We start from the raw sequence: 24,046 nt of genomic DNA on the forward strand, positions 1-24,046 counted from the left end.
TGTTTCGTGTTGTGTTCCCTATGGCAGGTTTTTGAGTGGGCTGGTTTCCTAGACCTAGTTTAGGCCTAAATGTAGGCTAAAAGGTGACCTATTAAAGGATATGAGGTTTTTATTCATTGTTCTGTTGGATGGACATCCAGGGAATGCTGGCATGGTCAGCTGAATGTATGTACAGACAGAAAAATGAACGAACAAACCGATGACAGGCAGACAAATGAGCTAACTGACTAGGTTAGCTTTTGCTTGGTTGTTAGCTTTTGCTTCGTAAACACAGAGGCAGTAGGAGTTCACAGTTTTGTTAAAGGCAGGATGTGCCACATCAACCCTGTGACTGGTGAGGTGACTTGCTTACATGAGTTCTACCTAAGGAATAGGACTGCCTGGTTTATGAAAGTGGAGAATTTTGGCAAAGTCCTTGAAAAAATGCACTGGCCATTGGAAGGTTATTCACAGGACTTTGTGAATGGATATTTTGTGCCCACACAAGAAAGATCAACCTACTCAGAGAGAAAATATGGATGAGCTTTAAAATGAAAAGTTCTTGGTTTGGACTTAATGCTCCAAGAGAAATCCTTGTTGATTGTGGCTTATCATGGCCATCATATCTGAACCAACCTTTACACCATTTTCGATCCTATAAACAGTGACCTATAGTTTGTAGTTGTTGAAGGAGCACTAGGGCTTCTGCCTATTTGGTAGAGCGCTGGGCTTTTGGAGAGGACTCCATCCCAAGGGATAGTGAAGCAGGAGATGATCACACCGACGCTTCGCTGAGTGGATGCGCTCAAAAGAATTTTGCTAGTCAGCGCTTTCCTTTCGAAAAAGGCCCGGGATTGTTGGTTTAGGGTGCTCAGTCAGGGGAGAAAGGATTTGGGTGGGAGATCAAGTTATTTATTAGCTGGAGCCATTTAAATGGGGGCAGCGGCCATGATGGAGAGGCTGGGAAATGGGAACTGGCGGGCCAGGCCGACTGGAAATGCCAGTCGTGGCACCCTTCCAGGCACGTATGCAAACATCAGAATGAAATTTGTAGTTCAGATGAGGTGTAGCGTGTCGGGCAAAAGGTGGGCACAATTTAATAGCCCACCTTTTATGTGTTGTGTAGATTCATTATTGTGTGAACTGAGGTAGTGTAGTTCTGGTGGTAAACTGCAGAGGAGTGTATTAAATGCTTGAATGACATTGTACAATGAGCAAAATGTTAATACAAGGCATTATTTAAAGATTAAACACACAATATGGCTTTTTAATTGAATTTCAATTCTGTCCATGAAACCTCTGAACTCATTTATTTCTTAATGAACTGTTGTTTACATTGTATAAACCTTTTCATGATGAATGAACCAACAAAAATGGTCCTAAATGACTTATTGTCTTGTAAAATCTTGGAGATACAAGTTTGGCTTTGAGGGCGATACTAGTTCTGAAAAATCTGTAATCTATATTGTACTATATGTTTATGCCACATTCCATGTGATATGATTTAGTCACACTAGTTTTTTCTCCTAGCCTTCCATGGGCCTCAAATCATGTACTCCATATTTGCAGTTGGCAAATATTTGCACAGAGAAAAAAGCTGCCGCCGGATTTTGAAATATGCAGAATTATAGATTGCTGTCAATGCTGTGTTTTTATGACCCCATGGGGGTGTGGTGACACAAACTTTCCATGATAAAGTACTTCCTCGTGTAGCTCAAGATGCCTGACATGTAGCAGTGAGGTATGCTCACCTGGTGCGTCTGCCTGAGGCCATAGAAGTAGAGGTACTAGAGAGTCTTACAGGTATTCACATGCCAAAAGGTCCACTAGTGGTAGTGAGTGAAGTCTTTGACATTAAAGTTTAAATAGAGCCAAAGAGAGTCTGGGCTGTTATTGCCTTACAGAAATCTGATGTATGCTGAAATATGTCATATATTGCCATATATTGCTTCTAATTTCCAACTTACATTTACCACATATGGTAAAATATCAGAAATTGCCCAATTTCAAATATGGGGCATGTATTTCAGCCAGATATCAACATATTGCTGTTGTTGGAAGAAAACCTTGTATCTCCATAAAATCATTTTATTAATATTGAATTAATTATTCATTCTAATGAGGTGTGTCTCTCTCTCTCTCTCTATCTATCTATCTATCTATCTATCTATATATATATATATATATATATATATATATATATAATTTGAATGGTAATGTTTTACTCTAGGGCAGCATTCATGAAGCTGCATGACTCCAACATAAATCCACATTTATAAAGGCTTATTCTAATAACTATCAGTTATCCTATTACTTTCTTGCCTTTATGTTAATGTAGGCTCATGTCAGTTGTCATAAAAGGCTTGCATGTAATACTGGTCTTCAGTATAGTGTGGCTGTTTAATACGTAAATAAAATAAAAGAAATGTGTCTGATTTACCTTTTATGTAAGTGCCTTGATGGCCCATTGAGATAAATGCAGCAAACACAGGGCCCTACTTTATTATGTCTTCTGAATGTGAAGTCGACACCCATTCCCTACCCATAGGCCTCTGAGGGCTTGAGCTGTGTATAAAGACAGACTTTAACCCCTATGAATGAAGGCTTGCTTTGTTTTGGCTCTAGGTGGCAGAGAGTTCAAAGGTATGGGGGGAAGTGCCCCTGCCGGAGGATCTGGATGCTTCCAAGGAGCAGAGGATCAGACGTTCTCTTGACGATGACAAGGACCGCGTCACTCAGAGGATGTTGCGATACCTCGATGATGATGAAGACTTTGCTGCTGATGAAGCTTCAGGAGGTGCGACTGCTTGAGTTGACAGTAGCAGTAATTAAATGCTGCTTGTAGAGCGGCTGATTTCTGTTGAGGTGACAGTTTGGCAGAAAGTTGAATGTAGACAGGCCGTCTGAGCTTTGCTTTTTTAGTTTTGCACTAAAAAATACACATGAAATTCAGGGCTCGAGATTGTAAGATGCCATGTTTTTCCATGTTTATAAATATCTAGTGATGCATAAATACTTTTTCAGAGAGAATGTAAGTAGTAAAAAGTATTTGTATGCACACACTGTATGAAACTGCTGCATCTTTCAAAATAGCACGCTACGCACCCGAGTACTGAACAAACACACTAAGAAACAGCTAACTTGTATCACACTGTGCACTGAAATAAAACCAGGCAGTGATGTACTGTACATGAGTAGGGCAATATGGTCTCATTTCACAAGGGCAGTTAAAAACAGTCTACATATTAACTATGACTGATTGATATGATTAATGATAAAAGACTTTAGTAGCATATATTTTATTTATTTATTTATTTATTTGCTTGCTGTATGGAAAGTGGTTGTGATTGTTTGTGTAAAATCACACAGTGTATACCTAATGGGAATATGCCAAGGCAAATGTTTAGAATGACCAGTAATTTTGTGTCAGACTAGCATCAGAAAACTTTGTGTAAGCAGAGCCCTGTTCACCACCAGCTTGAGTCATTTGTTCTTTTGCATGGCAACATACACTGGGCTTACATGACATAGTAGCAGGTGGTATTGGATGTTGGCATCAGTACGCTTTTATGATACAAGTATGAATAAATAAGCATGGCATACCCGATACCAGTATCAGCCAAGACTGGTCATTTTTGCACAATGCTAATTGGTGGGTTGTGTTAGATGCATTAGCCTTGTAGCTCAGAGCCTGAATTTTGTCAATGCTTTAGTACCAAATTATACAAACAAACTTCAGACACCAAGCTGTTTGGGATAAAGACCATTTAAATATTGATTTTTTTTTTGGGATAACTAGTGCTTTAAGGGAGGAAAAGGTACAAAATGAACAACATGCAGTGACAGATGAGTGCTTGTATCTTTTAAATTAGGCTACAATAACATCCTGTAGTTCGACTTAAGATGGTGTCATGAGCAGGCCTGTCGCTATTCCTACTTAATCGTCTGTAGTTATTTGAACCAACCACAATTATTAAGCTGACTACAGTTAATACAGTTTTTAGAATTATGTTTACATGACCACAAACAGAATTTGCATCTGTTTGGTAGATCCAAAGCTAATTTAAACATTTTTAAAAATCAGATTTATTGAGTTCCAACTTCTGCTTCAGTGCTATAACATGTTTAGAGGGCAGCTGGAGCTGCTAAGAATTGACAGAGTGGAAGCAAAATATATAATAATAGCTAATCAGCCAGTTTGGCCACTTTAAGCTTTACTGTAACAGTTGCATGCAGTTAACAAAAAACCAGACAATCACATTGGTAACTGCAGGTATTTTTATGGCAATTAATGGTCAGCTAAAATTTCTTGATCATGACAGGCCTGAGATGATGTCCTGTGGTTAAGATGATGTTCTGAGGCTCGGGAGCTATAAAAGAAAGTGCAGCTCAGTGTATGTTTATGTTCTCTGCAGATTGGATAAGTGGAGACGAAGACGGAAGCACTCCTGAGCCACCTGTCACAGGTGAGTGCTTTTTCTTGAGACGTTTTAGCTTGAACTCAAAAATGGAGACTCCATGGATTTTATATTTAGACTGTCAGGTTGATGTTTGGTGTCCTGTGAATCCACTGAACATTTTGTAAAGTCTTAAAATAGAAGATTTAAAGTTTTAAGGTCATAAAATGTCTTAATTAATTAATTATTTATTATTTTACTGTTGGAGATATTACATTTAGGGAAGCATAAATGGAAAGGAACTGAATAAAGTACAGGCTAAACCTGAATGTCAACAGTTTGGAGATGCTATAAGGCAAAAAATGGAGACATGTGATATAGTTTTTCTAAAATCTAGACAGTCACATTACAAACATCCTAAAGGGCCCATATCCTACATTGTTTACACCTCCCTCCCCCCCACCCCCGGTCTACTTATAACAATAGTGTGGAATTATGTACCAAAAACAGTCATAATACATTTTTACATTACCATCTTTCAACCTCTCCTTTTTCCCTTAGAATTAAATAGGCTGTCTTTTTTTACAGTTCCTTAGACAGATAATAGATAAATGACCTCTGTTCTGATTGGCTGCCTATTGTGCCTCAATTAAAATGCAATCCGGGCTGAAACACTCCTTATAACATCAGTGTGAATGGGAGGAGCCAAACTGCTGCATGCTGAATAGGCAGATATGCATTAATGTGTTGGTTTTCAGTCATTGCAGAAACAATGAATACACGCCGGGCTGTTTTTGCAGCTTAGCTTTCATATATGGCCTTTTTTTTTTAAGTGAGAAAAATTTACTTTCCCACAGTCTGGCCCTTTAGAAATGAAGCAGCTTTGAAATGAACTGGTGTTGATTGACAGCTTGGTATGTCTTACCCAGCTGTATTATCTACGACAAGAAAAAGATCGGATTACACTCTGTATATCCTAAAGAATAGGTCATTTTATGTATTCATTTTTATATAAATATATATAATATATAATTCAAAACAGTGAGCCAACCAAAACTATCTAGCCAGCAGCAGTGCTGTGGTTAGAAACTGACCACAGAAAAAGGCAAAAGTAATAACAACATGAAAAAACCACTGAGAACACAAAGCATATGTTCCTGCTTTTTCAACCAGTCAGTGTGAATAAAATAGACTTTATTTCAAATGTATTTTCGTTGTATTGAGGGCTTAAAAGGTTATTAAAAAGCAACATGTTTGATTATAAACATTGTGCAGCAACCTGTCAGTTACCACAGACAATAGTTTGTATTATCCTGTACTTATTAAAAGAACAAAAAACGTGATTTGAAGCACACTCGTGAAGGATGACCGCTTCCCATGAAGCGACTGCCTATTGACCTCTCTACGATTTTTGTTTGGAGTCATTTGATGTTCTGTTCTTTCTTTCTTTTTTCTTTCTTTTTTTTTGTTTTGTTTTGAATTATTGTCTGTTGTAATCGGCGTTATCTTCGGGACAAAACCTAATATCTCAAATGTTGATGTTTTTATTTTATTTTTTTGATATAATTGTCATTTACGTTATTTTAAAAGTTTGTGAGGAATGCACCAGTAGAAATGTTCCAGAATTACTTGGATTCGGTTAGGTTAATTAGGTTAAAAATGGCTGGTGTTCCTCTTAAATATTGAATTTCTCCACCTCAGCTGAGCAAGACTGTAGAACTAGATGGGAAATGCTTTTTGGTTAAACGTGCGCCAAGAAATGTGCCCTGTGTCTGGCATCTTAGACAACTGAGCTTAACCTTTTATTTAACTTTGGGGGAATTAACTTGCTGGGCCTTTAAGCACAATGTTTTTTTTTTCTTTATTATGTCTATTTATTATAGTTTATGGGATAGCTAGCAATTACTATGATCTCCATCTGAGTTGGGTGTTTGTTGTGGACCCTGAATGAATGTTGTCTCGAGTACATCCTGAAGCTCGACTCTTCTCACAGCAGCCTCGTCATAACACAGCGCTTCAGATTTGTGTCGGAGATCCAAACAATCCTCACGCATCCTTTCATCAGATAAGAGGCTGTGGTGGAAGCGAAATAGCATACATGAAAGGCAGCAGTAAACAATGAAGCAGTGGGCAGACAACGCAGATGCTTGTTTTGCATTCTTTCACTCTCATGTTGTGCTGCACCCCTTTCTGTATTGTGAAGACCCTAATGCTCGCTTTCTGTCTCTCTTTCTTTCTCTCCCTCTTTATCGCTCTCTCAAGATTATATACTAGCATTACAGTTGTACATGATCGTGATACTGCTTGCAATATACACTGCTCAAAAAAATAAAGGGAACACTCAAATAACACATCCTAGATCTGAATGAATGAAATATTCTCATTGAATACTTTGTTCTGTACAAAGTTGAATGTGCTGACAACAAAACCACACAAAAATCATCAGTGGAAATCAAATTTATTAACCAATGGAGGCCTGGATTTGGAGTCACACACAAAATTAAAGTGGAAAAACACACGACAGGCTGATCCAACTTTGATGTAATGTCCTTAAAACAAGTCAAAATGAGGCTCAGTATTGTGTGTGGCCTCCACGTGCCTGTATGACCTCCCTACAACGCCTGGGCATGCTCCTGATGAGGTGGCGGATGGTCTTCTGAGGGATCTCCTCCCAGACCTGGACTAAAGCATCCGCCAACTCCTGGACAGTCTGTGGTGCAACGTGACGTTGGTAGATGGAGCGAGACACGATGTCCCAGATGTGCTCAATCGGATTCAGGTCTGGGGAACGGGCGGGCCAGTCCATAGCTTCAATGCCTTCATCTTGCAGGAACTGCTGACACACTCCAGCCACATGAGGTCTAGCATTGTCCTGCACTAGAAGGAGTCCAGGGCCAACCGCACCAGCATATGGTCTCACAAGGGGTCTGAGGATCTTATCTCGGTACCTAATGGCAGTCAGGCTACCTCTGGCGAGCACATGGTGGGCTGTGCGGCCCTCCAAAGAAATGCCACCCCACACCATTACTGACCCACTGCCAAACCGGTCATGCTGAAGGATGTTGCAGGCAGCAGATCGCTCTCCACAGCGTCTCCAGACTCTGTCACTTCTGTCACATGTGCTCAGTGTGAACCTGCTTTCATGTGTGAAGAGCACAGGGCACCAGTGGCGAATTTGCCAATCCTGGTGTTCTCTGGCAAATGCTATGCCAATGCACGGTGTTGGGCTGTGAGCACAACCCCCATCTGTGGACGTCGGGCCCTCATACCATCCTCATGGAGTCGGTTTCTAACCGTTTGTGCAGACACATGCACATTTGTGGCCTGCTGGAGGTCATTTTGCAGGGCTCTGGCAGTGCTCCTCCTGTTCCTCCTTGCACAAAGGCGGAGGTAGCGGTCCTGCTGCTGGGTTGTTGCCCTCCTACGGCCTCCTCCACGTCTCCTGGTGTACTGGCCTTTCTCCTGGTAGCGCCTCCAGCCTCTGGACACTACGCTGACAGACACAGCAAACCTTCTTGCCACAGCTGGCATTGATGTGCCATCCTGGATGAGCTGCACTACCTGAGCCACTTGTGTGGGTTGTAGAGTCCGTCTCCTGCTACCACGAGTGTGGAAGCACCACCAACATTCAAAAGTGACCAAAACATCAGCCAGAAAGCAGAAAGGTACTGAGAAGTGGTCTGTGGTCCCCACCTGCAGAACCACTCCTTTATTGAGTGTGTCTTGCTAATTGCCAATAATGTCCACCTGTTGTCTATTCCATTTACACAACAGCTGTGAAATTGATTGTCAATCAGTGTTGCTTCCTAAGTGGACAGTTTGATTTCACAGAAGTTTGATTTACTTGGAGTTATATTGTGTTGTTTAAGTGTTCCCTTTATTTTTTTGAGCAGTGTATTTAAAACACATTGGTGAATAATGTGACATGGTCACAGATTGATCTGCATTGTTTTGAAGTAATTTACCTTTGTTGGATTACATGAATATCATAATCCATCCAAATGCCCACTGAAACACTGTACACTATAAAGGGAATTTAAGCTGTACACTTTGAGAAATAAGCCTATTGTACAGGGACATTTCGGTCCCACTCACAGTAAGTAAATAATGGTATATCAGTGTTTATGAAGGCTGGTCTTTAACCTTAAATAAGTTTTAACTCCTTCACTACCCTACAGTCATTTGGGAAAAGGACATATTTTTTTTCATACTTTAAGTTTAAAAGTAAAGTAAAAAGTCTCAACAGGGTGTGTAGGTAATAAAAAAAAATCAAACAGAATGTGGTACAATTTTGTTGCTTAGCTAAAGGTACTGAAAATGTGCTTGAACGTACCTCCTTAGCAAGTTGAGCACACCATGCCTGTGTCTTGGGGGGTGCTATCCCAGCCACTTGCGGGTACCACCCTAGTGACTTGAGCAGTGCCATCTCAGTGATTTGAGGGCACCACCCTAGCAACGTGAGGGTAACACCCCTATGACTTCAGTGTACCAGCTCAGAGACTTCAAGGGTACCACCCCAGTGACTTGAGTGCAACATCTTAACCATTTGAGGGTATCATCCTAGCGACTTGAGCAGTGCCACCTCAGTGATTTGAGGGCACCACCCTAGCAACGTAAGGGTAACACCCCTATGACTTCAGTGTACCAGCTCAAAGACTTCAGGGGTACCACCCCAGCGACTTGAGTGTAACATCTTAACGATTTGAGGGTATCATCCTAGCGACTTGAGCAGTACCATCCCAGCAATTTGAGGGTACTACCCCAGTGACTTGAGCATACCACCTCGGTGATTTGAGGCCACTTTTGCAATAGTAGGGAAACAAGAAGGAAGCAGTGAGTGAAACTGGTGCATGTGCAAGATAAAACATTCATGCGCTCATTTCCACAATGCAAAGAACACTGAAGGTATATTGTGCAGCCTTAATTTGTACATTCGTTCCAACATAACAGGAGCACATCTCACAGCTGACCAGGTGTGATCAGGTGTGCTTCTGTTCGATTGGAACAAAGACCTACAGCCACACCAGTCCTTTGTGAATAAGATTGGTGACCCCTAAGGCTCTAAATAGTGTAGATATATAGCATAGCTTAGTATCTTTTACATGCAGAGATGCAGCAGACTGATGTTCGGCTCCTCGTCTGGGCACCACACTACACTACACTCCTTGGGCAAGACTCCTAACGCTACATTTGTCCACACCTGTAACATGATTAGGCTGTAAGTGTTCAGTGTCTGCACAAAATCTACACATAGCACTTAAGTGTTTCCACAAGGCCTGAGGATTTCAGTGTTCAGTATAAGTCACTGGTATAAACTCAGGAAGGTCATAGATATCAGGTGACCACACTATACTACTGTGATAAAATGCTACAGTATACATGCCACATACCGCTGAGTGTAAAAATAGCCCCCAGCTGTGTCTGAGCACCCAAAGGAAATAAATTGTCTGATAATTAATGATAAACTCTACAGTTTGTTACAGTTACCCCACTTGTGCTTAGTTAGCGACATCAAGGCACATTTTGCATGGTGTCTTCTCACATACATACAGGCCCCAAGTCTTTTCCATGAGAAGCTTAAGCTGGTCAGTCAGATTGGTATTCTCCCTGCCATGTTCTGGTCAAGAGGAAGTTTGTTGTTAAAATCCATTTATAGATCTTTGCTTGGCAGCACTTGGGAAGGAACACGGTGCTTTCCTGGAGCAGAGCAGGTCTGGATGACCAGCCGTCTTTTTGTCTTTCCCAAGTAGCTCTTTACTTTTCCTGTGGGCAGTAAAAGAACGTAACCCTGTGCCTCCCATCACGGTGATCTTTCTTCCTGTTTTTGTAAAACCAAAGGTCATCTGTTTCCTTCTCCCACACCTTCACAGACACATTGACCAGTCATTGGAATTACCCTCACAGCATTTAAGAGGGTTTTTTTGTTGTTGTCGTCAAGACAAATGGCCATTTTGTCTTCATAATGTAGTTGGGTTTTTTTGGCATAAGACAGCAGTCTTCACCATTATGGGGGCTTATTAAATTAATTCTGCATTACTTGAAATACATAAATAAAGAAAGATTTGGCCAATTAGAGATGAGGTGATAATGGGATTTTGTTGAGAATAAGTTCTAGGGGTGCCTTTAATTGTGATGCATAATGTTTTTTCAGATAAGTGATGTGTCTTCATTGCACTTTTTGCTTTTATTACCAAGGGTGAAAATAATTTTCAACAGTTGTAGGAAATGCTTTTGAGACGTTAAAGATTTTCTGTGTCCATTTTGTCATCATAAGTTGAATCATTGTGGTATAAGAAAGTAAAGGAAACTACACGATGGTACAGTTTGGAAAAGCGTTACATATTAAGTTTTCACATTCATTTGAGAGAAGGAGATGAGAGAGCTCTTTTATTAGTCTTTTTTTACCTTTGCTTAATGACTGTACAATATGTAAAGAATTTCATATGTAATAGTGATGTACCAAAATAAATTCTTGGCTGAAACTGAAACCTGGTGTCCTCAACAATCGAGAATCATTGGTCATCCAAAGCAATGATTCCAACCCAATTCAAAAAACAGAAGATGCATTTTTAACTACTTTTGCAAATTGCAGTGTATCCCTAATTTGGAACCACATTCCCTCTAAACCTTTTCACTTGTCTAAACCATGGTTTTATCAACCACTGGGCTGCAGACCGCGAGTTGCCCATAAAGTACACTTTGGTGTGGTCCTCGGATCAACACTGAGGAGGGCCAGTAGTCTGTAATGGGCCAGGAATGGCACTTTTACAAAAAAAAAAGTACACTTTTTTTTAATTGACAAATAAAAGAAATGTAAAATATTTTTAAGTGGTAACCAGTATTAATACAAGCACTTCAAGAATGTTACACAAAGGTCAGCTTTCCACCTGCAAGCAACTACTGTAAAAGCATTCCACTTAATTTGCCATCATTCTGCCTGATTTATGGTATAAAACAAGCTTACATTAGCCTAATATATTAATCTGGTTATTCCTCACTGATACACATTGCATATTGTGGGGGTTTTCCTGTGATCCTTCATGCTTACTAGTGGTAAATAGGTGGGCTTTGCCTAGACCTATTTAAAGAAACGAAATGAAGTTGATGTTCATGACTTTTCTAAGATGATCATGAACCTTGGGTGTCTTAATTCTTAAGTGTTTTTGTTCACTTGACCATATTTAGAAAAGATTTAGAAATCTCTCAGTGACTAATCCGCTCTGTAGATATGAAGCTGGCGCTAAACCTGGAGTGCTGTGAGCGAAGTCTGTCCTGAATCTCCATTCGAAAGTATTTATGACTTTCACAGGGCCTGAGACCAGAAAGGTCATTGCAGCACTTACAGCCCCAGAGGCAAAAGTTACTATTCTCATCAGTTGGATATACATGCAGTTAAATTGAGGAGGTCAGGACTAAATTTGGATCAAGGCCACATCAAGGTTTGTGTTTGGCCAAAAGATGTTACTAGATTTGTAGTTGTAGGGATTTTTCAGTATTGCACTGAAAAAGCAAGTTCTGTTAAAACGAAAGAAAAATGGTGTATGTCTCGGAACAACAAGTCTTCCATAAGATAAGATAATCCTTTATTAGTCCCACAGCGGGGAAATTCACAGTATTACAGCAGCAGCAGCAGAGTAATAGAAGTAAGGCACTCAGTAATAGAAACGGGAAACAGTATAAACATTATAAATAATAAAAATTAAAGTTAAATCTCTAGACTATTTACAACAAAATAAGAATAATAATAAAATAAGTGTTGCATAAGATCTGTAATGCGCTTATGAACATATTGCACAATGAAAAATATTTGCATTTTGAATGTGTGTATATTGTGTGTGTGTGTGTGTGTGTGTGTGTGTGTGTGTGTGTGTATGGTCTACTGGAAGCAGTGCATGCATACACACATTTTGAAGAGAAATTCTGTTAAAAGTGTGAATTCTAAACTTTCAGTTGATACCCGTTTGTGTTTGTAAGTATAAAAGGAGGTATGTGAGTTAACTCTGATGGAAAGTTATTGTTGTGCAGAGTCATATTTTACAGGAAGAAGAGACATCCTTCACGTTTTTCTCATCGTTTGACAAAGATTGAAAAATGTTGTACATGCAAACTGAAACCTGTTAATGCGGAATGTAAATCGAGTGCAAATTTTATTTCATGATGTAACTTGTACGCATGTAATTGTGTTTATACAATGGATGTAAATGTATGTAACATAAATTGAATTTATAGCAAAACAGCAACAGCTTAGTATCATTTTCCAGTCTACTGTTTTTGCAGATAGAGATGACTTTTCCTATTCGTGAGAGTGGAGTACGGTTAGCTGAATTTGTTCAGGGTGGGGTGGGGCTGGGGGGTTCTGTTGCGAAACAAAAGTGACCCTCACAACATGCACTCAATGTGCTTTGGGCCTGCTGCATCCCCATGTCCCCGGCAGTGACCTCTGACAGATGTGAAAGCGTTTGATGGAGGTACATTAGCGTCATTAAACTCTTGAGAAGAGCAGGAGGCCACCCAGCTCTCCATTTTCCCTCTCCTGGTGAGGCAGTTGGTATAGTGTGAGAGACAGGATCCAAAAGGAGCTCTCTGATAGCAGTACAGAGGGGGCAGAGGGAACATATGCTGGCAGCTGCGGTTATTTTGGTTTCATCTTTGTTATTATGATCTGGCCCTCTCAGAGGCAGCCATATGCCTTTCTGTCAAACAAAGCAGAGAATACGGTGGAATCGGATACTAATAAGCTGTCATGAGAGCTCCTCTTTATATTTTCTTTGAGGAGGAAAATGTGAATGGGAAAACATTGTGAAGTAGTATAGAAAACCCCTGAAATGTGGGCCTGTATAGAGGCTTTTTCTAAGGTGGTTCAGAAAGCGGTCAGTGTGTATGGCCAGAATATAGATGATGATGAGAATATACAGATTTGCAGAATCCTACCCCCTGTCACAGTGTTGCTAGATGGGTAAAGGGTAGCACATGATTCTGCCGAGAAATGTGAAGTGCCACCACATGCTTTTCAACTGCTGCTAACACATCATTCGATGGCTTAACATCCTTGGAGGAGAACACTAACTGCCAGTTCTGTTACATTAGCTAACAGCTGCCTGTGTTGTCTAGCATGATGAGGGAGGACCATCCTACTCACCTAGAAAGAGCGAGACCAGCTATGCTCACTCAGGAGTCCTCCTTTTTAACAGGCAGTGGTTGTACTTAGTATGGCTGATGGTTTACTTGAGAGTATTTCAATAAAGCATGTGTACTTATCTTAATCTTGCAGTGCGTCTGCTGTAGAAATGCATCTCACATTAAGCAAAAGTGGGCACGTTTTGCATCATATATAGAAATGACACATTTTTAAAGCTTAATTTGCACAGTGTTGGTTAACTGAATGTGAAGTAATATACACCAAAGGAAAATTTTAGCTGAAAATGGACAAAAATGTAGAATTTTTGACTGCAAAGCATCTGAGACTACAGAACTAATTCTATATTTAATTTTAATAGTTATTAAAAAGGATGTTTGTTCCCTTTGCCTTCTTGCACTGGCCGACACAGACACGTTGAAACAGTTTGAGCTGCAGTAGATGAACAGTGAAAATATACACGTGAACTATTCCCATGTGTGAAATGAGGGATGTTCGACATCACTGTTCATGCCAAGTAACAGGCAGAGCCACAGTGACCAAGAACTTCTCCACTACAGGGATCACTTTAAAACGCTGGAAAACACAGGATGCAGGGAAACAACAGAAGCCGACAAGAAAGTCCCTGCTAGCCTGCTGACGCCATCTGTAGCGCCAGGTTTTTGAAATGACGAAAAGATTCCTAGCAAGAATTTTTTGTTTTTTGCATCACTTCCACACAAAGATAAATCATGATCAACACAGTGATCACATGTGGATTACCTCTTAAGATAGCTTAGGCTCTAAATTAATGTTAAAGTTTCTATGTTCTTATTTTGTTTATAACAATCAAGGATATTGTTTTTTTTTTCTAGTATGAGTAGTTTAAAAATGCTGATATTTAGAATATCAAAAATGGTTATGCTAGTTATCCGGTCAACCCTGACTGTCTGAACAGGCCTCTTCAGGCCCAGACTTCTCAACTTGCTGTCATAATAGCAGTGCTGCTGTTGCCTTGGAGAGCCATATTTTCCTGTCGCTCTGTGGGAAACGTTGTCTCATAGGCCACATTTGCAGTAGCTTGTCTCAGGCATGTGCTCATCTCCTCCTGACAAAACGAGCGCTTTGGCTTTTTGCACACAGCCAGTATTCTTCATCTCTGTACATTTAGGATGATAGGATTTCATATCATAATATCTAATCTTAATAAAAGTGTCAACAAGAAGGGCTGGTGGAGCAGCACCCTGCGGCCCTGCTACTTTAGGAAACATCAGAGTTTCAGTGGAATGTTTTTATTGAGCTTTGGGGGTTTCCTGCTGGCCTGGGAGTGTCCTAAATGAAAGTAATAATCCATCTCTGGGGGTTTATAAAACAATTTACAGCTTTGGTTCCGGTAGCAAAGGCAAATAAACAGACTTTGTTGGAGTGATAGAGAGAGAGAGAGGGAGAGAGAGGATGTTTGATTCGAGTCTGTTTTGCCCTCTTTTCATCTTTAAAGCAAAAGAGAGAGAATGCTTTGTCTTTCTGTTTGATGGCGTAGTGAAGACACTGTTGAATTGAGTAATGGTTGGCAACCGAACACATAAAAGGCCATATCCGAAGTCTCTCTCGTTACTAACTTGGCAGTCTGAGCGCTGATCTGGATCACACCATTAAGGACTGCTTTGAAGTTAATTTACTCTAATTAGGCCGGGCTGGGGTGAACTGAAACACGTATTCACAGCAATTCTGGACAGTTAAGCTGCATCAGAATGAACGTTTTGCACTTTGTAATTTGCTTTGAAGTCACTTGTATTGTCTTAGTTGAGCTTAGAGGGACCATATTCATTTTGAGTTGTATTAGTTATGCTAAAACCAAAAAAACTCTACTCATCCATTGGGATGAACAGGCTGTTTTTGTTTCTGTGCCTTTAAGACTGCTGTATGAAAGTGACCTCTGTCCTTTTATTTATTTATTTTTTAAATGGATTTTTACCTGATTTCCTCCCCAATTTTAGTTGTTTCCAATTCCACCTGCTAGTTAGGACTCCCCCAATCACACAATGCTGTCAACGCTAGGAGGGTGAAGGCTAGCACAGGCTTCCGCCTAGACCTGTGAAACCAGCCGCCGCATCTTTTCGAACTGCTGCTCACACAACGTCATTGGACAGCTGAACGCGCTCGGAGGAAAGCGCCAACCACCAGATCTGTTACGTCAGCTAACAGACGCCTGTGCTGACTAGCATTGCGTTGTGTGATGGGGGAGAAGGGAGAGAGAGCGACCCAGAGAGAGCGAGGCCAATTGTGCTCTTATGGACTTGCGGCTACGGGTGGCTGTAGCATCACCAGGGATCAAACTCGTGATGATTGGGCCAACGCTTAGACGATCGCGCTACTCGGGAGCCCAACGACCTCTGTTCTGCCATTTATTGTCATTCTAAAAACAGTCCCGGCTGAAACACTCCTTATAACTTCAGCATGAATAGGAGTAGCTTGACAGCTAAAGGTGGATATATGTAAAGGTGTTGGTTCTTGTGGCATCACAAAAACAGTCAATTCCAAATAAGTTTTTTTTTATTTGCAGCTTATTTATGGACTGTATGAACTCTGGAGTGAGGGATGCATGTTTGCATACTAAATCAAACTCAAAAAGTGAGGAAAATTAATTTGGCCAAGACATGCGGCCTGAATATACTGTATAAGCTGTGCTAGTGCCACAGTTTCTTGGAGTTGGACTAACTATTTAAATATAATTTATTAACCACAAAACATAAAGGAAAACTTAAGTTCTCAAATACTCTCTATAATATACGTGTGTGGGTGTGTATGTATGTATGTATGTATGTATGTATGTGTGTGTGTGTGTGTGTGTGTGTGTGTATATATATATATATATATATGTGTGTGTGTGTGTGTGTGTGTGTGTGTGTGTGTGTATATATATATATATATATATATATATATATATATATATATATATATATATATATATATATATATATATATATATATATAATAGGCACAGCAATAATAGGCACAGACTAGCTGCCTACCTGGTTTTGAGATCTCTGAAATCAAGTACGTAAAGAAGTTTTACAAAATTGGTCAACCTGTTTTTTCTTAGTTTGACCAGTTACCACATTTGTCCATAAATCGACCATTAAAGATACAGAGCCTTTCGCATTATCTTACTTATCCATATCATATGCCTACCATTGCTTATCAGTACTGTCTTATGATTTATTTCATTTTAATTGTTGCATCTGTCATCTAATCACATACCTCAAAACATTTTGTTTGCTTCTTTTTTTTCCTCTTTCTTATTAGAACAGTTCTTTTTCGGGGGGACGTTATTGACGTATTCTGTTATATTAATTATGAAATTGGACATCTACATTATCATCGCTTGCATTTACATGCACTTAATGATCTGATCATAATGAGATGTAATTATTTAAGTGGTCCTGTAAGCAGCATACTGCGATTTCTTAGATTGGATTAAGGCTTAGAAAGTTGATAAGAAATCTGATAGAGCTGTATTTTGGCTTGGTAGTCGGTTTTTTCAGCACATGTAAACTCTTACTCTGATTTCTTTCGTTTTTTCTCAGTCTGCATATGTGCTCAAGCAGACCACTGTGCCAGAATCTGCTAACAGGGTTTAACAAGCACCCATGAGATGGTGACGAAGCATTTTTGAAGCGACGCTGAAACCTGTTGCTTGACAAAATTGAGAATTTGAACATTCATATTTTTTTATGTTAAGTTTACATCACGTCTTATCCTGTGAGTTTATTGGCCAGTTGCAAAGCATAAACTAGATTTCCTGACTCAAGTTAACCTGGAGTTTCCCCATTATCTGATTACTGAAGTGCATGTAAATGCATGGCCAAATCTGATTTTCTGCAGTTACTTGATCCTTATGTGCATGTCAATGTATGTATTGTTTACGTGCACTTTGTAATGTTAACTGCAAAATATCTGGTAAAAACAAATCTATGAAAAAAATCGCTCGCGCTCACAAATATGAATCATCAGCGCAGAGCAAAAGTTGCAATTGAGCAACAAGGCTTGTGATTCTCTGTTTGCCTGCAACTCTAACTCTGCAGCTGTGGCTTCTCTGGGAGGCCACACGTGCGTACAGTGGAGATTTATAGTGAAACGGCTTGAGTCTGCTGACAGCTTGATGAAGAGGGCGTCATTATAAACAAAACATAATCTTTAATTGCAGTGTTACTCATATGCATTGGCATTTCACACTCGAGCCTACATTTTTTGTAATACATTTCCTAATGGCTTTGGAAAACTTTGGAAGTCCTAGCTGTGCAGCATATCACCACATCGGTAAACTTCATAGCAATAAAGTGGAGCAGATTTCATTCCTCAGTGGGCGCGCAAGCCTTTTAACCCAACTCCCTCAGTGATGAGAAGGCCAATTATCTCTGAACTTCTTCCCACTCCACCAGAAAACAGGAACTGCTCTTGCCTTTTGAGGGTGGATCTTGAGAAGTGCTGTATTCAGAAAGGTCCTCTACGTTGGAAAATCAGTAGCTCTGCACAGAACACTATTGTATGGAAAAGGATCTGTGAATGAAGTAAACCGTTTTATACGCTTATGCTGCGTTCAGGTGCTCATCGGAAGGTTGTGGGTGCCAATGGGCCAACTAGTAAATACGACTTCACCCTGTTCATAGACACGCCCACCACACGGGAAAAGAAAGCATGGAGGTCAGGAGAATACATATCATGCTTTTCTGTGCTGTGTTTAAAAGGCATGTAGATCTAATGGAAGCGCAGCAGATATTTTTTGCACAGTTGCTGCGAGTTTAGTGGGTTTTTTTTTTTTTGGAAAGGTTGCAGTATAATCCCGTAAGCTAGTGTATCATCTAAAATCCTGAGTTCACCAGTTGTAAATGCGACTTTGTTGACCATTCTGGTGTATTTTAACCTTATATAACCTTGTATAGCCAGTCTCCAGACAAAATTTCTTCTGAACTGGCTTGAAAAATGTCCACCATCCTAAATTTTTCAAATTGATATGTTTACATTACTTTTGTCTCTTGAATGTTGTAATTTTGGCATGCAGACAAACATACAAACACATCCATTGTCCATTTATGTGCAAACGTGTGAGAGAATATGTATCGCAAGGTTCATCATTTAGAGGCATCACGTTAACCCTTGCATCTGCAGTCCTGAAATGCAAAGCAAATGTCTGTAAATTCAGATTGTGTTCAGGTTTTCTTTCCATAACTATTGCTGCTCCTCAGAACCAGCCCACACTGTAATGGGCAGCGGAAATAGCAATAAACTATTAACAATTGATTTATCATCATTTATGTCTGCCTTTTAAATAAGAATAGAGCAAAAACATTTTTGGGCCCTGGATTTGGGTCTGAAGGCTTAAATGTGACATCATAGGCTAATAGCAGTACACTACAAGTAAGTCAGTAGACCTGAATTCGACTGAGAAGTTGTACAATGTTGACCAGGTGACTGAGTATCTGTTACAATCTTGAGTTGTCTATGATTATGGTAGAGCGTATTGAAAAACGTAAACAGACACAGTTGCTGTTGTTTCTGATGATCGAGGGAATATGTAGGTATCTTAGAAGTTTGATTCGGATTCATGGTGATTACAGAACGATTGCTGATGCATCTTAATGTTTGATTCATACAGCCTTCAATGTGATTTATTTCCTGTGTTTGTCACAAGCAGTGGTAGCTTATTTGTATTTGACTGTGATCAACATGCTGCACACTTTTAAATGACTAAGCATGTTTTGCCATCTAATAGGCTTAAGCCAACATCTAAAAAAAAATAAAGTGAAACTTTTTTGATCTTTTGTTAATTTTTTAATTGTTAATTGAACGTAATTTTCTGAGCATATTGTATTTAGTGTGTTTAACATGTGTTTTAACGTCTGCTTCATAAGGCTTTTATCCGAATAACACTGATACATTATAACTACTGCTTTTATTGATGCTGTAATGAGATTTTCAACTTTATGTTGCTAATATTACATATTATATTGAATTCCCATTGACATGTTAGTGAAAACTAGCACCAGAAATTTCATAAAAAACTATTTCTGGCAAAAAAAATATTTTTATATTAATGATGGGCGTGAACAGCTGGCACTTTCATGATTGTGTGACTCTCTCACAGTCATTAAGTGCTAAGTTTATGAGTTAATTATCCCTGAAGCACCCCAAAATGGCTTAAACATTGTCCTATGTGCAATCTTTACTATCCCAGGGATGCACTGTGGACATTCCATGCTTGCTAGGGTACATCCAGTCATCCTTTCAATTATTACGGATAATCGCTGTTGTAATCCAGTCATTGTAAGTCAGAAACAAATTCCATTGCAACAAGCAAGATGCAAATTTATATTAGTTAGCTTGAGTCAAATGAATGTACATAAAAGAACTCTGCCAGTTCTAATTTAAAGTTCCATCATTTAACTGTGTGCTTTAACATATTTAAGGAAAATGTTAATTTGATAGGATAGCTAGTCACTTTAACTGCCTTAGACTTGTACTTTATTAGCCTCACAAAATGCACAAAACAGGCAAGTAATTAATTCAACGCAACATGACAGTTAATCAGCAGCTAAAATTCTGTGACTGTGACGGGCATCTGTTGGGCAGATCTCCCAGAGGAGGGTTGGTGACCCAGGTTTGGGGTTTTGCATAGCAATACAAAGTGGCACACTCCTAAAATAGTGCATTACGTAGTGAACAGGGCGTAGTTTTGGACATTTTCAACACACCACAGTGCAAGGACAGAGAGTGGGAGCATGGCTGGGGCAGAAGATATGCTGCAGGCCTCAATGGTCCAGTGGGCGAGGGCCATGCCAATGCATCTTTTTTCCTTGTAAGCTGCTGTGTCGCTGCAAATTCCAGCCATCAAGTGTGTCTCTTCAGCCAGATGTTAAATGAAATGCAGCATGGGCTCAGCCCTGCTGGCCTCCTTTCAACCCAGCACAGAGCCAGAGGAATGCGACATTAAACTGAGCTCTCGCATCAGGACCTGCCAATCCATACCAAAACCAGTGCTGCGGCGTGGCATTCGGGTGTGCTTCTTCAAGAAAAAGTGTGGTTAAAAGTCACATTGTTGTTGACTGAACAAGACGTGTTTTGTGTTGGACATCTTCTGGAATTTTGCACTGGAGCTGTGAGGCTAATAGAGCTAAGAAGTAATGGAGGTTTATGTACACCAGTTAGCATTGTACAAACTGTCTCAAACTGCATGGAGTTGCAATCTCAAATAGATGATAGAGGGAATATCTAGGTATCTTAGTCAGTTTGATTTTGATTCAGGGTGCCAAGATGGGATTAGAAAATCATGTTGATACATATGGATTTTTTAAAAATTTATTATTTTTTTTATTTATACAGCTGTCATTATGATTTATTTCCCGTATTTGTAATTGACAAGTAGTGTTAGCTTAGTTGTATTTGACTGTAGCCAACACTCTCCATGGTTGTGAAGTTTTAAAGCCTGTTTTTCAATCTAATAGGCTTGAGCCTATTATCTAAAAAACTAAAAAGCAAACTTTTTTTATGTTTTGGTCTTTTTTTTTTTTTAATCAAATTTTAAAAATTGATTTGCCGTGTTTAACATCTACTTTGACGTCTCCTACATATTATTATTATTATTATTATTATTATTATTATTATTATTACCACTACATTCTTTAGTGCTGTAAAGAAGTTTTTTACATTATGTTAAGCCTATATAAAAATTCAGTCATGATGTTTTATTTATTAATTCAGAATCTTTAGCTGGAATTTCAGTACAATCAATTTTCCCCCACTTCTGCTGTTATCTGGAAAAATTGACAAAATTCAGACTGTTGCAACAGTTTGTAGCTGACGTTAATTTGCCCATGATGGTGTCACACAGTGACAAAACCACATGAGCAGTACATAACAACCTGACTGGGCTTGAGGCAAGTATGCAGTGATTTAGGCCACGTGTCAAGCACAAGGCCTGGGGGTCAAGGCAGGCCCGTGACACAGTCCTGCTCGGCCCACAAAATGATTTTAATCTTCTGTTCTTATTAGCCCGTTTAACCCTGAGATGGACTTCAGTCCCCAGCATACACTGAACATGGTGTGCGTTCTGACCCCCCAAAAACAATCTGAAAAGATGCCTGGGGTCTGGTTCAAGTAAATACGCAGTTTAAAAAAACGACCTATTTATTTTTATTTAGAATTATTTTTGAGTATGTATTCAAAACCTGTTTTGCTGTCGCAGTTTTGGCATATTTTGAACAAACCGTAGCCTCTTTCGGTCGAGGCAAAATTTTACTGGCGCTCGGACATGCTGAGATTTTTAATGTGGCCTTTTTAGTGGTCGAGTTTGACTTCCCTGATTTAGGCAAACAGTTTGTACAGTGCAAGATGATGGTATATAAGCCATGCAAAATTCATCGATGTCTTGGCCGATTGATTACGTCAGGTGTGATTTTTCATCAAACCATTTCTTTCACTCTTGTTTCTGGAGAGTGCAATGAGGTCACATTGGAGACACATTCTTTTTGTTGCTCGCACCTGTTTCTGTTAAGAGAACTATTCGAAACACCTGCCTCCTGATCTTCAATTTCCCTTTTCTATCTCTCTGCCTCTTGTTCTCTGTTGTTTATTTAAAAAAAAAAAAAACTCTTTGCCAAACCTTTCAGACTCCTTTTTTTCACACTTCGATCGCTTATTCTCTGTGGCCTTCCCTCTTTGACCACGTCCTCAACTTGTCCTCAAATTCTCTTTGCTGCAGCCCTCATGCAGTTGAATGGGTGCTGTTGTTTTCATATCGCTACCCTAGTCTGTGAGTGTTTTAGAGCAGACCGCCTGCTTTTTTGCTGTCATTTTTTCCTTTTTATCATCTGTTTGTGACTTCTTGAATAAGTTTGTGAAAGAGTTGTTTGAAGCCCATTTCTTTCAAGACTAGTTCTTGGTTTTAAACCCTGTTCGGACAGGATTAGTTTTACAGGAGGAGGTGTGATAATGTCATTTTTACTGTGGTTTCTTTGTGACTTTTGTCCTGTCCGAATGCACCAAATGCACCATCAGTCATTTTTATAGACTGTGTGCTAAGTGTTACGGATTCTGGCTCCATTTACCATCCATAAGACGTCCAGTAGAAATAAGGTCAGGTTATATTAATCTTGTGCAAATCGACATGTCAGTGAAAACGCTTTCATATCCTGTGGAAAAGGACTTTCCAAGTGTAGAGGCATTGAAGAAGCATTTACTTGTGTTCTCTGGGGCTAAAATTAAGCCGATATGGATTGTTACTGTCCTGCCTTACATGTACAGCTCAGAACTGAGCTGTAGAAGGCTTTAAATTCCCAAGCTAATAGCGGTGCTGATGACACACTGTATTCACTCAAGACAGCAAGGTAAATGGTTAGGATAAACAAAATATCAGCTAAATTAAATGTTTTAACATGTTTCTACCTTTTTCTGGAGTAAAGGAAGTATGTCTCTGTCAATCACACCATGATTTCTTATCATGTGCAAATCAGTCATAAACATCCCGGATGTCCTGTGGTAAACCATTACCCACCTCCCCATGGAAAATGAATCCCATCCAAATAGGATTTAAGAATGATATTAACTGACTACACACCACATGCCATTTATTGGAAACACCTAGCTAATGGAATTACCCCTATTTTAGGGAGGTTTTGTGACAATACGTGGATGGCAATTCACAATAAGTTCATAACTTTGTTATGGCTATGTTTTTATCTTAGGCTTGCAGACACTAGATGAACAGCAGTTGGCTGAGTGATCATATGCTCGGGCAGATTTTGTTTAGCCATGCGGGTTGGCATGAGATTTATGCTTTTCCAAAACCTTAAGTGTAAGCCCTCATGCTACTTTCAGTCTCTATTCCTGCCATTCCACAACCTCAAACATGTAATGTGAAAAAAAACAAAACATAGAGTTGAAAGTAGATGTGACCACATACACCCATCATCTTCAGGTTAACCAGTGGTTGGTACTGTTCCTGGTCTCAAAAACATTTTTCACACTTGCGTAGACGTACCAAACTGTCAAGAAAAACAGCGCCGTGTCTGGAACAAAGCGCAAGTATGAAAATGTGCTCCACCTGCATCCACTGTAGGTGTACAGTTTAAAACTGTGGACCATCTGTTGCAATGCACAATGTGTCAGCCCTGTACTGCATTTAACATTGGGCAGTTTCTGACCATAGAACTGCTGGTGACCTGATTCTGTTTTGATGGTGGGCCATTCTCAATACAGCAATGAGTAACTGGCCACTGGTGAGGGGCTAGCACAAATTGCACATCAACAGATGGACTGATTGTGGGTTACAAGCTCCTGGTTGTCATGACATAGCTTGGTAAACATAACCATGGAAAGGCTAGTCCAAACAACCATAACATTTGCTAGGCTAGCGAACATTCATCGGCATCTGGAACAGCGACTGTCAATGTTAGCAGTACTTTCTAAACTGGGCCGTGTACATACAATTAAATAATATTAGTTAGATGTAAAATGTAACACTCAACACTAATGTTGGCTCAATTGACAGTAGTGTAGC

The 24,046-nt window shown here is 39.7% G+C and overlaps 1 protein-coding gene across 1 annotated transcript in view; it reads left to right on the forward strand.

Annotated features, from left to right (window-relative positions):
* Positions 1-24,046, forward strand: part of hspg2 (heparan sulfate proteoglycan 2) — a 186,473-nt gene that overhangs the window by 43,243 nt on the left and 119,184 nt on the right. Inside the window, exons 2-3 of the mRNA XM_037541607.1 lie at positions 2,605-2,776; positions 4,395-4,445. Of these exons, the coding sequence (XP_037397504.1) occupies positions 2,605-2,776; positions 4,395-4,445 (223 nt within the window). The remainder of the gene's footprint in view (positions 1-2,604; positions 2,777-4,394; positions 4,446-24,046) is intronic.

This window comes from Pygocentrus nattereri, chromosome 9 (genome assembly GCF_015220715.1).
Source record: "Pygocentrus nattereri isolate fPygNat1 chromosome 9, fPygNat1.pri, whole genome shotgun sequence".
NCBI classification, from domain to species: domain Eukaryota; kingdom Metazoa; phylum Chordata; class Actinopteri; order Characiformes; family Serrasalmidae; genus Pygocentrus; species Pygocentrus nattereri.